Source organism: Lygodium microphyllum, chromosome 16, assembly GCF_053477565.2.
Source record: "Lygodium microphyllum isolate KBCC chromosome 16, Lygodium_microphyllum_v1.1.10, whole genome shotgun sequence".
NCBI classification, from domain to species: domain Eukaryota; kingdom Viridiplantae; phylum Streptophyta; class Polypodiopsida; order Schizaeales; family Lygodiaceae; genus Lygodium; species Lygodium microphyllum.
In genome coordinates, this window is record NC_141150.1 from 76,072,828 (window position 1) to 76,084,372 (window position 11,545).

The following is an 11,545-nucleotide window of genomic DNA, read 5'->3' on the forward strand; positions in this document are numbered from 1 at the left end:
TTGCTCTAAATGACTTTAATATTAAACTCATCAGATTCTTCAGTGCAGATGCAAGGTGTATCCAACATTTCAGATGCAATGCATGCCAAGAGAGCTGAACTTTAAGCTGACCAACACACAACAACCACACATGCAAGTCATAATCCTGTTACACACAGAGAATGTGATTAGGTCTCGTAACAGCTTACTCTATCAAGGCACACCTAATGTATAAATTCAAGAGGTTGCTACCTACAAGCATAAAAGTTGACTCCACAAACAATATACCTATAAAGATGTGAACATGACAATTGCATGGAAAAAGCATCCAATTTGCAGTACTTTCCATAAAAGCAAATCTTGTTTTGGAATACAATTGCTGTACCATCACCTGTTCCAACCTAGGTAAAGGCATGCTGAGAAACAGTAGTGAGATTCTTCTGCTACTCAGCTTGCAGTAACTCTTGCAACATATCCTAATTTCAATGTAATCCCAAAGATGATCTATAGAAGATCGCACCTGCTAGAATTCTTCCGAGGAACAAATACAACATCGAGTACAACTAATTGCTCAGCATCTCACCTTGTCTTCTCCCCAACACCACTGGTACAAAAGGGAGGTTACCAAGAATCTACAATATGTCTCACAATTTTGTTTTCTTGCTTATACATGAGTAGGTAAGAACCAAATGAATGTGTAATCAGGTTCTACAAAAGAATTTGTATATTACCAAGTAGTAAGTGCTATAATATAAGCACCAGCAAAAATAATTATTGTGGATAGTAAATAGAATGGACATACAATCATTACACATTTTAATGATTTGCAGCTTTAACCCATGCGATCTTGTAAGTCTGCTAAAAAACTTGATGCCATGGATGTCAGCTTTTTTCCTGTCTGACCAGCCATGGTTTTCAATGCATACATATCTTGTGAAGCCTGCATAAAGCAAATTTCACACCATTAGCCAGAGTAAGAAACGTAGACTCAAAGAAACAAAAACAAGACAGCCAGTTTCAAATCACAGAAAAAGTTTTAATTCCACATTTTTAAAAGGAAAACTGCCAGTTTGAACTCATAGGCAGAGCAGAACTTGAGTTAATATTCATTGGGTGAGTTGGCTCTGGCCACTCTGCTGAAAAATGTGGTCAGTGAAAACGGCATTACTCAAACTACAAGAACTGAATTGTAATGTGGAAAAGCAGCCATTGGTGAATTAACAGTGACTTTCATTTTAACTCCATGATCTGGAATGTCAAGTGGAAAAACATTTGAGAGCTGCCCTGATCACTTTCAGAAACTTGAATTTCAACTTTTCTTGTTTGTAGACTCCGATATTTAATCATGTGGAAAGCTGAAACTACCACATTTCAACTTGTTTGTTTCATTTTTCAAGAATCTTAACCTAGGAAAGATTCCTAAGTCACTGGAAATTGAATGTTCAATATTGAACATTACTGCCTTTCTGGGCATATTCTAGGATCAAATCCGGGAATATCGAGCCATACTGAGCATTACAGATGAGAAAGCCATCAAGAAAAATATGTGTGAATGCTGTTATAGATATGTTTTCAAGATTCCAGACCCACACACAACACTATGGAAGAATAGAAAACGGGGATTCCTTCACCTATTCTCTTGGAGGAGAGTTCGGTGCTATCCATTCTCTGGGAATCAACTTCCCACTCGAGGTAAAATTTTATCTCAAAAGCTCCAAGAGCATATGGACAATCATCTTGTTCATTTCATGATCACAAAGTAGTAAGTTCACTGAGATGTACAATCCACTTTCCAATGTCAAACTTTGTCAGCTCATGTCATGTGTTAACACCAAGACTCTTGCAGCCTTGTCAGTGCAATATTTTTCATCCAATACTGGAGTAAATGCACATGTTAAGTGCTAAGGTTTGAACACCTGAAAGGAATTGGAATGCAAGGGTAAGGATAGTCGCTTGGACTCCCAAGTTCATTTCAAATGGGTGGTTGGTGACATCATGAAAAAACAAGGGACTATAAAAATGTCAAGTTTGTAAATCTTACAACCTTAGGAACTTTAATTTGATCCAAGCACATCCAAAAAATAGAACAAGGGGAGATTAATCTCACACTGCTGTAATCAAACTATCTCGTGTCAGCTGCTGCTTTTGTTATATTTCTAATGCATTGGTAGTGAAACATGGTTAACATGTTTTTCATTTTGTACTCAAGTTTGAAATTGAGCTTTCCTTATTTTTAAACTTAAAGTCAAAACATAACTCAGAATATACTCCACTACTTTGCCAGTCCTGAAGATCATACTCAGAGTAAGATCCAACTCTCTCAAACATTACCTGCACAGATAATTTGCTCATCAGCTCGCTCGCAGTCAAGTCAAATGGATCAAACTCTCTCTCCCCCCCATCATTGAAATAGTCAGCACTTGATATGGCATTAGAGTTCTGTAGCAACATGAACAGTTTTAGTCTATGGCAGGTCCATGCCATGGCTACATAAACACCAAAAAAAACAAACATTCTGGCCCAATTGATGTATACTACAATTCAAGACTCCAAACACAATGACTTATAACTGTCTGCATTTAATATAGCTGACTTTGTAATGAGTATAAGCATTATTCACTGAATATGAACTATGGCACAAAGACAATGCATAGGCTCCACAGGGTTGGATACTACTAGGTAGTTTTTCATTTTGCTGTGGATAGAGTTTTCATATTTTCGAATCATCTTAAAGGATTGTTTTCATTGTAATTTGTGGAATAAAAAGAAATATTCATACTGCAAATTTTTGAAGTCGTGCTTGACCCTCAGCATCAACAGTCTTGTTTTTATCTCCAAAAAACTGGGAAGATGAGATTGACTTAGCATTTGCAAATTTCATCTGAGCCTCATTACTCTCCTCTATCTGCAGGTTTCAGTGTAAAAGAAATCAAACGACATGCAATTTCCCTATATTCATGCCAGTTAACTAAAATCTGTCAGTTGCAATCTCTCGTTAGTAAGAACAGGATCTAATTTTAAAAAGTAAGAAAGAAGCTGAGAAACACAATAATCAATGCTCTTAAGCAAAAGAAACTTTCCTTACCTGTACCTTTGGGCGACCATTTGCCGTCTGCTTTTTGAGGCTGGAAAAACTGCCAAACTCAGAAAAAAAATCAGCAGCTGCTGATGGTGCAGAAATATGACCATTTGAACCAGGAGCTGACACAGTTACAGTAGTTGAGGGCATTGAGTCTTCACTATAGATAAACCGAGAGCTCTGGAAAGTCTGTGTCCCTGCAATAGAACTGGGAGCAATGCTCTCTTGAATTGGCTCCACCGGTTTCTGGTTGTACAGATTTTCATTTGGCTGCAACACACGAGAAAGAATTACTCGGAAGCTAGCACTTCATAACATGCAACTGCAGAGATACTAAATTTGAAATAAAAATTATGTGGCTTCTAGCAGTAAACAGAAAGTAACATACAGTTCACTGAGGAATCGAAAATTTATTGGAAAAAGCTGTGATGCCCAGCCCATACTGGGACCAAGACTCTGAAGAGTCTTAAGCCAACTCTAAAGCTCACAATCAGAAGCACATGCCTTTGTATTACAATAAGACAACCATGGTCAAAGGTGTGCAAAATGTTGGCTACAAAAACGTATCCTGGCACCAATAAGGGAATTACATATGCATTTAGGAAATATGGTTTAGGACACAGTACAAGCTTCTCTTTTGTATCAAATCATCAACTGTACCTTTCTCCAGAAATGACGTAAAACAAGACGTAAGTAAAAGCCTACAGAAGACAAAGCACGTGCGATGTGCAAAAATAAAGGTAAAACAAGATCTAACTAAATATCTACACACATATACAAGATCCTAAGACACAGAGTGGAGTCCCACAGAGTAAGAAAACTTCACCACATTTTCTACCTTTTGAACACCTTAGCACATGGAGAAAAAGTGGAAACAAAAAAGGAGGAGAGTACACTTCATATCCTAAATGACATCACTACAGAGGCCTATTTTGTTCCGTGCTAAAGAAACAACCAGGATGATAATTGTACAAGACATTTTCGACAGCAAGCACTATGCAGGCAACTGCATAGGTGATGGCAGACCTAGCAATATATTGTCTTTCAAAATAACAATCAATTTTTAAAACCAGAAAATATGATTCATGGAAGATCTCTTTGCTGGTAGCATGCCAAAAAGAGATTGACGATGTTCACTGCAAAGACAGCAAACTCCAAAAGGACCCACTGGATTCCCAAAGCCTTATAACTTCTACATTAAAGTTACAGGTGAGTTGAAATAAAAACCTTGGATGTAAGCTTCTTCACCCCCAAGGAGCCCAGCTTGCCTCCCGATACTTTCTTAGAGCTGACAGGAGGAACCCTTTTCCCAACATTGATTGATGAAGGATGAGAAGCAACAGTCACAGGCCTCTGCTGCACCTCCTTGTTTAAACTGTCTAAGACTTCACTTGGGTGCTTTCCATTGGATGATGTATCAGTAGAGAAAGCCTCAAATGTTAAATCAGGTGTGGAATCTTTTTTTGATGAAGTGATGCTCCCATTTGTTACACTATGAGAAACTTCTTTTGCAAGTAGTTGACGATATAAATCCGCTGCCCTTGATGTGTATTTAGACTCTATCTTTCCTCCTTCATTCCAACCATGTTGTTTGAAAAAAGTTAATGCCCTCCCATTACCACCATAGCTCATAATTTTCAATTGCTCTGGAGTCCAGCTATCCAGATTTGTGGACCTGCAAAGAAACAACCTAAACATATGAGGTCTGCAATTGTCAAGAAAACAGAACTTTGTGATGTCAAACAAACTAGCATTGTAACAGTGAAAAAGTTTATCAGAGTTATAGCTTGCCATCATCAAACCAGTGAATTTTGTCCAACAGGCCACAAATATAATAAAATCTGTTCTTTGCTCATACGAAGAAGCCTACCCAGATGAAATGGCTTGTCCAAGTTACAATAACAGCACTATGACTCTTCTAGAAATGATGGTTGAATATTGAAATATTACAACTTGCTTGAGACGGTGATAAACCTGACAAAGCTGATGTGGACACCAAGACTCCGGTGTACAGCAGAGCAATCTAGGCAGATGAATATACCGTAAGTAACAGAGGCCCAAGTTGGATTTTTGGCAGTGCAATCAAAGCATGTCTGAAAAAGGGCAAACAATCATGAGAGAACTATCCACTGAGTTTTGCTGAGAAAATTGTTTTGAGAGCTATTGAATTTTGCATAAGTCAACAGCTACTACTTTTACATGCAAATGGTACAAGCCTCTTTGATTTTTAGTAATAAATTTCACTGGCAAGCTCTTAACAACATTCTTCTCCAAAAATTAGCAAACAGTACTGATTTCCTCCTTGAAAAATAAAGCCACATCTGAGAAAAGGTGAAAGATGATGAAAGAATTATTCTACAAGCTATAGAATTGTTAAGAAGTCAAAAATTACTTATTGCTAGATGCAACTGCTGCAAGTCTTCAAACTTCTAGTACTTAATTGCACTAACAAACTCTGAAAGACTTTCTTCTCAAAAAATTAGCTAAAAGTATTCCATGCAGAACTTTAAACTCCACAGAACAGGGGCATCAGCCATTTCCACAAGTTGCAGCCTAGTGGCCCACTTAACACAAGTAAGATGTACCGCTGGCAAGTTTTTCCTGCATATCACTGTGTTAAAGAAGAATCCAGAAGTTTAGATGTGGTCACCTAGCATGTGCAAAACTGAAATATAGTTAGCAGCCATGGCAAGCATAAACAGGAAATCAGCCCTAGAATGTCAAAGCCCCTAAAAAATTGTCCTCGTAAGGCCCTGACAGAGTCTCACAAGCCTCTCCACAACTATGAACACAGGCAAAGCGAGTGGCTTATAGCTTCAATAGATCCAAGTCATTGTTTGCCATGCATATGGCATGCATTGTAGGTCTCTTTCAAATAAACTTCACTGTCCTTCCTCTCTTGAAAATCTCATCTATCCATGCAATCTTGTGAAGGTCTTCCAAGAGTAGATAAGCAATAAGAAGTATACAAAGTCCACTTGATCTTAGAGAACTCTTTCTTTGGCAAACCACCCAAGTCCCATAACCACATAATTATTGCCATCATTCGTCACAACCTGCACTAGGTTCTCTACACCAATCTCCAAAATGGCAACCTAATTGTGCACATAGATGTATTCACATGTAATAATTGTCTCTAATGCTAAGCATCAAAAGCACGCAAGAACAAGATACCTTTGCATGAGGCTATTAAGATATATGCATTCCACCTTCTTATATCAATCTATCCATCACATGAGGTTGTGTATCAATGTTTAGTCCATGTTTGTTAGCAGAGTATTTGTCAGCTCACATGTGAATAGGTGCATGCTAGATGGGCTGGGCATTTTAGTCCGTATTTTCTCTACAACTTGTTTTCTCTAACAACGTCTTCTGTTCGCAAAGACTCATTGACTCTTCCACTCATATCCGATCTGACTAGTGGCTAGGATTGTCCTCTTTCACCCATTTAAACATGCAACACAAAAAGGGTTAACCCATACACTTAACAATGAATAGGAATTTTGCCTAGGACTGGATATAAATAACCTTGTGATCTTAGAAGTAGCCTTTGTTTTTGCTTGCTTTTGAAGAGCTGCTGTTGTACTTGCTCTTTGCAATGGTCCCTTCGTTGCCCTTGAATATGTTGTGGCTACCGATGAGCTACTACCACCATCCCTACCCCTTGAAGGATGTGGGAAAGTTCCATCTCTCCTCTTATTGGAAAAGCTAGAATCCAAGGAAAAGGCATGCGACTTACATATGACAAGAGAGGCCTACAAAGAAGGCTTGCCCCTCTACCTTTTCCTCTAGACTAGAAATCCAGAGAGGATTCAAATAATGGTATTAGAATTCTAATTTTCTCCTATACATTCCCCATAAAACCTATTTCATTCGCACAAATCCCTCTATGGATGATTATAGTATGTTGTCCTTAAGTAACATTTACAAAAGTGCATAATGATAATCAATCGATCTACTATATATGTAGGCGTTATGTGTAATAGTCTTTTTAACAAGTAGAATTATCACATGGCTACATGGATTGCCTCCACCCAATACAATTTCTTGGGGAGCCCCCACTAGATGCATATTACAAACGTTTTGACGATTGATTCCAATCAACAGACAAACTTATGACATTGCCCCTCATTCAGGTATTATAATCAAATAAGAAGAGCAAGCAAAGACAGCAAAAAAGAAATCACTTTGACATCCATGAGAGAAATGGCCAATCCATCCTTCAACCTAAGACAGATCTCTACTGTTAGTTGAATGAATTGAGTAAGATTTCGACTCTCAAACTTCATAAAAGCAAATGCTATATGATGATTATGAAGATCATGGGCATATTAGCCATAAAAATGAAATCTACGAGAGCATAAAATTTATTAATGCTTTTGCTGTTATTAGGTGAACATAGTAAATATGAGCAATATGGCTCAAAATGGCACGCTATAGTAAAAACAAGGTTAGTTATAACAACACACTGTGGAAGTGATATCTGTGGTGGTAAATCGACTATTGTGTACCCTTATTGTACTACTATGTAAGAATTCCAGTTCTTTTGTGATACATTGGCAGCTAGACAAGGCTGTTCGTAAGAATCTGAAAGTGCACTCTTAGCAGACCAATCCTATTAAGCAATGTGAGCTAACTCAGAAAGGAAAATGCATGTAAAAGTTCTGTCCTGGCTGTCCGAGCAAGCAGAGCTCCTTTTACATACCAACGTTCCCTAAAGATGACAAACGCAAACTGGAAGAGGTGGCACGATGCATCCTCCGCCATCGATAACCTTATTCATTTCAAACAGTACCGCATTGATCGTTCCCAAACGAATCGACTAACGCAAAACGGCTTACTCAGAAACGCAGATCCGGCCAGAAGCAACTCTTACGGATCGAAACCCTAACGCGATCCTACTTGTTCGTTCAAAGATATGTGCTGGAAAAGAGGTGTACCTTGTTCTCGGGCTTGAGCCTGAGTTTCCTGAAGACCAGGTTCTTGTCCTGGTATTCATCCGCGGCCATGGAGAATGCAAGATCTGCAGGAGAGGCGGCGGCGAGGCTCCTCTCGAGATCTGCTGCAATGCGGGCGGAAGGGCACCAGGGTTGACAGAAGCGATCGAATGGGGAATAGAAGAGAGGACGAGAGAATGAAAGGGGCAGACAAGCAGACACAGAGACAGAGAAAAAGGGGGGGGAAGGGGAAGGTGGTGGTGTAGCGTGATAGGTGGACACAGAGACAGAGAGAGATGGGTGGGGTGGATCCAGTTGAGTGTCATATACTAAAATGTCAAGGGGTGAGATTTTCAAGTATACATTTCTTTGGCATGATCAAAAAGAACATGTATGTTACCCCATTGGGCCGACCAGGCTAGGCTCGAGTTCAGGTTACACATGATATTGTGGAATACACACAGAAGGACTCCTATGCACAGATCTAATGGACCATAACGTCCCCCTTCTATTGCCATCGACTGCTTCCAAAATACATGAATACATGAAAGGGCAAGACTAGGTGTCTGCCAAGAACCCGTTTGGTTTGTTACAGCTAGGAGATACAAACAAGCTGGTGACATGGAAATGCTAACAGACCGGTGACGTGGAGGGATTCCAACATATGAAAGGAATTGGTAATGTGTTTGGTAACACTGAGTGGCGAGTATCAAACTGCAAACGTGCTCTGTTTTCGACAAACCAATCACACCCAATAGTTAAAGCAAAAAGCTGGTGTGGCAGAACATAAAAAGGATGACTAAATTGCTTGTGTGCAACATAAAAGCTAACATGGGCTACTGTGTCAGAGTGATACAACTGATTATTATCTCCAAAAAGAACAAAAATTTGGTGGGGCTTTGCTAGTGGGGAGACCTAGTTGCTGGACTAGTGATTGACTAATAGAAGAAATGGAACTTCCTGAATCAAGAAGTGCTTCTTGGAGTGTGTCACTGAGTTGGACTGGCATTGAACATGCTATGCATCCGGAAGATGAAGTGGCTTGACAATGCGGGTGACGTTCTTCCACCAGCCACTTGCTCAGAGGTTTTTCAGTAAGGCAACAAGCATTGCGGTATCATTGATTTGAATTTGTGCATTCTAATGTTGCCGAGTAGATTGAAGTTTCCTGCAATGTCTCCTAACATGCCCGTAATTGTTACAATAAAAGCATTTTGGGCGTCCTTGTGAGTCTCTAGCTAGGAGTGACCTGCGTGCATTGAGTTGGGAATTTTGGACATCTATGTCCATAGGTGTTGGAAAGGCATCTATAGTTTGGGTGGATGTTGGGGGTTGTGAAACAAAGATCGTTTGATGATCTGGTTGGATTGTACCTTCTATATGTTGTGTAATCTGGATGGCCGTCTAGAATGTCGTGGGCCCTTAATCATGTACCCTTCTGGATATGTCATGTTGAAGACGAGGCCATAGGAAGAAAAGCTTCATTTCCTCGGACATCGTAGGATCAGCACACAGGAGAAGTTGGTTCATCTTGACAACAATTTGTGCAATGGGCTCTTGCTGTTGGTGCTTGAGGTTTTGTAGTTGTTGTAAAGCCGTTTGTGTGACATTCTAATGAGAGAAATTTTGAATTAATTGGGTTCTCAGAGCTGCCCAATTCTCTTTAACTGAATCATCCCGTTGGACAAACCATGTTGCAGCTACCCCCTTAAACAATGTGCGGGCTTCCCTAGTTTTCCGCGTGTTGGACCAATCGTGATAACTAGTCTACGTTATCATAATGGTCAAGCCAAGTAAGTACATCCTCAAGTGGAAGACCAAAGAAAGACTTAGGCTATTTGTGTTGTGTTTTTGTGCAGATTGGGTAGAGAGATACCTAACCAATGTCTGATTAGTGTGATTTACTTGGACTAAAATGTTTGACACAGCTTGAAACATCTACTGTAGTGATATTTGGTGAGTGAACTCAGGTTGCATCGATGCATCCTCATATTGAGGGGAAGTAGGCATATGTCGAGGAGAGAGAGGGTGACTCGTGCTCTAGATCTGAGGTTGTTGATGAAACCCAGAGAATTATGTCAAGAAGGCGAATGGGCAGAAAAATTATGTTGTCTGCCGTCTCCACCAATGTGTAATACACACAGAAGGACTGCCGTGCACAGATCTAATGGACCATAACGTCCCCCTTCTATTGCCATCGATTGCTTCCTAAATACAAGAATACATGAAAGGGCAAGACCAAGTGTCTGCTAAGAACCTGTTTGGTTTGTTATAGCCAACTATTATAAGTCGGAGATACAAACAAGCTAGTGACATGGAAAAGCTAACAGACTAGTGATGTGGACGGATTCCACAATATATACCTTCCATATGAAGTATAATGCAAACTTACCCTGTTGGTTACACATCATGTTACTTGCACATGAGGTATAATGCAGACTTATCATGGTTGGTAAAACAAAAGGTCAAACCACCCAACACAAGATGGAGGTGGTGTTTGTGGTTTCAAGAAGGTTGGGTGCCAAAATTCACAGTTTTGTAATTTTATGCTCTCCACGTGTCCAATAAAACGGTCAAATTGTTGCTAAAGTGACCATAAACTTAGAGATTACCCATGGTTTTCAAGCTATCTCCAATTTCTCTACCATGTTACTTCCATGTCATAAAGTGAATACAATTGTACTTACTTTTTGTGCTTGCTCATGTGTAACCCCTTTGAGAGTCACTCCCCATGCAAGTTGATCAATCCCTCAAACCTACATGACTTTGTCTCACATCCACACACAAGTTAGGCTAGTTACACACTAGTTTTGTCCACAAATAGCAAAGGTAAAATGAAGGGGCGTGTTGCCATATATTAAAGCAAAATTTTACAGGTTTGCAGGCAACCTCCCTCTCTTCGAGCAAAAAACCAATGCCCACATCCAAAAATTGATATTTGCATTCAATGAGACTTAAGCCCCTACCAATAGGATGAGAACGGTTAGCCCTAGCCACTAAGTTGCACCACATGTTGACGTGAAGAGGGTGCTTTTTGCAAAGTGCCTTCTCCACATACTACTTCTTGAAAGGTGAATAGGGGTGTTGGCAAGGTGTAACCACCATGAATCTACCCTACCTATACTACAAATTCACGAACATGTGTTGTCTCACATTACCTGCACAAGTTGACACTGCAATGGACCCCATGATGGTTGATGTAGGAGGGAAAGCTTGCGCACACGCACACACACACACACACACAGAAGAGAGAGAGAGAGAGAGAGAGAGAGAGAGAGAGAGAGAGAGAGAGAGAGAGAGAGAGAGAGAGAGAGAGAGAGAGAGAGAGAGAGAGAGAGAGAGAGAGAGAGCAGAGAGAGAGACAGAGAGAGAGACAGAGACAGAGAGAGGAGAGGCCAATTACATGTCAATGGCAATGCCCTTGTGCCACCACCTCAACTCCTAAGATTTATTAAGTAAACTGCCCCCCACCCCCCCTTCTAGAGGGTATTGAATCCATTACCACAAGTTCCATGTCAAATGGACCACAAGTCATGGGAAGGGTGGCTCC

General features: G+C 40.1%; 1 protein-coding gene and 1 pseudogene across 2 annotated transcripts; both read right to left on the reverse strand.

Annotated features, from left to right (window-relative positions):
- Nucleotides 1–587: 587 nt before the first annotated feature.
- Nucleotides 588–8,358, reverse strand: LOC148022989 (putative ADP-ribosylation factor GTPase-activating protein AGD9). Of its 2 annotated transcripts, none has more exons than XM_087695946.1 (7): nt 7,999–8,358; nt 5,033–5,151; nt 4,286–4,733; nt 3,071–3,328; nt 2,759–2,884; nt 2,311–2,418; nt 588–919 (listed from the first exon to the last, which is right to left on the reverse strand). In XM_087695946.1, exons 1-7 carry the CDS (start codon nt 8,065–8,067, stop codon nt 812–814), a joined length of 1,236 nt encoding a protein of 411 aa, XP_087552072.1. In that variant the 5' UTR covers nt 8,068–8,358; the 3' UTR covers nt 588–811. The 2 variants fall into 2 exon arrangements, with proteins under 2 accessions (XP_087552072.1, XP_087552073.1); XM_087695947.1 differs by having other exon boundaries at nt 3,065–3,328; nt 7,999–8,320.
- A 717-nt stretch (nt 8,359–9,075) lies between these two features.
- LOC148022990 (uncharacterized) lies at nt 9,076–10,193 on the reverse strand (annotated as a pseudogene).
- Between the last annotated feature and the right edge of the window lie 1,352 nt (nt 10,194–11,545).

What these genes read in the sequence shown, in the direction of transcription:
- LOC148022989 (XM_087695947.1), bottom strand. Translation starts at nt 8,067, where the DNA reads ATGGCCGCGGATGAATACCAGGACAAGAACCTGGTCTTCAGGAAACTC. An exon ending in GGCTCAAGCCCGAGAACAAG is followed by an intron (nt 5,152 to 7,998) that starts GTACACCTCTTT and finishes GCCCTTTTTCAG; the next exon opens with ACATGCTTTGATTGCACTGC. An exon ending in ATGGTCGCCCAAAGGTACAG is followed by an intron (nt 2,885 to 3,064) that starts GTAAGGAAAGTT and finishes TGAAACCTGCAG; the next exon opens with ATAGAGGAGAGTAATGAGGC.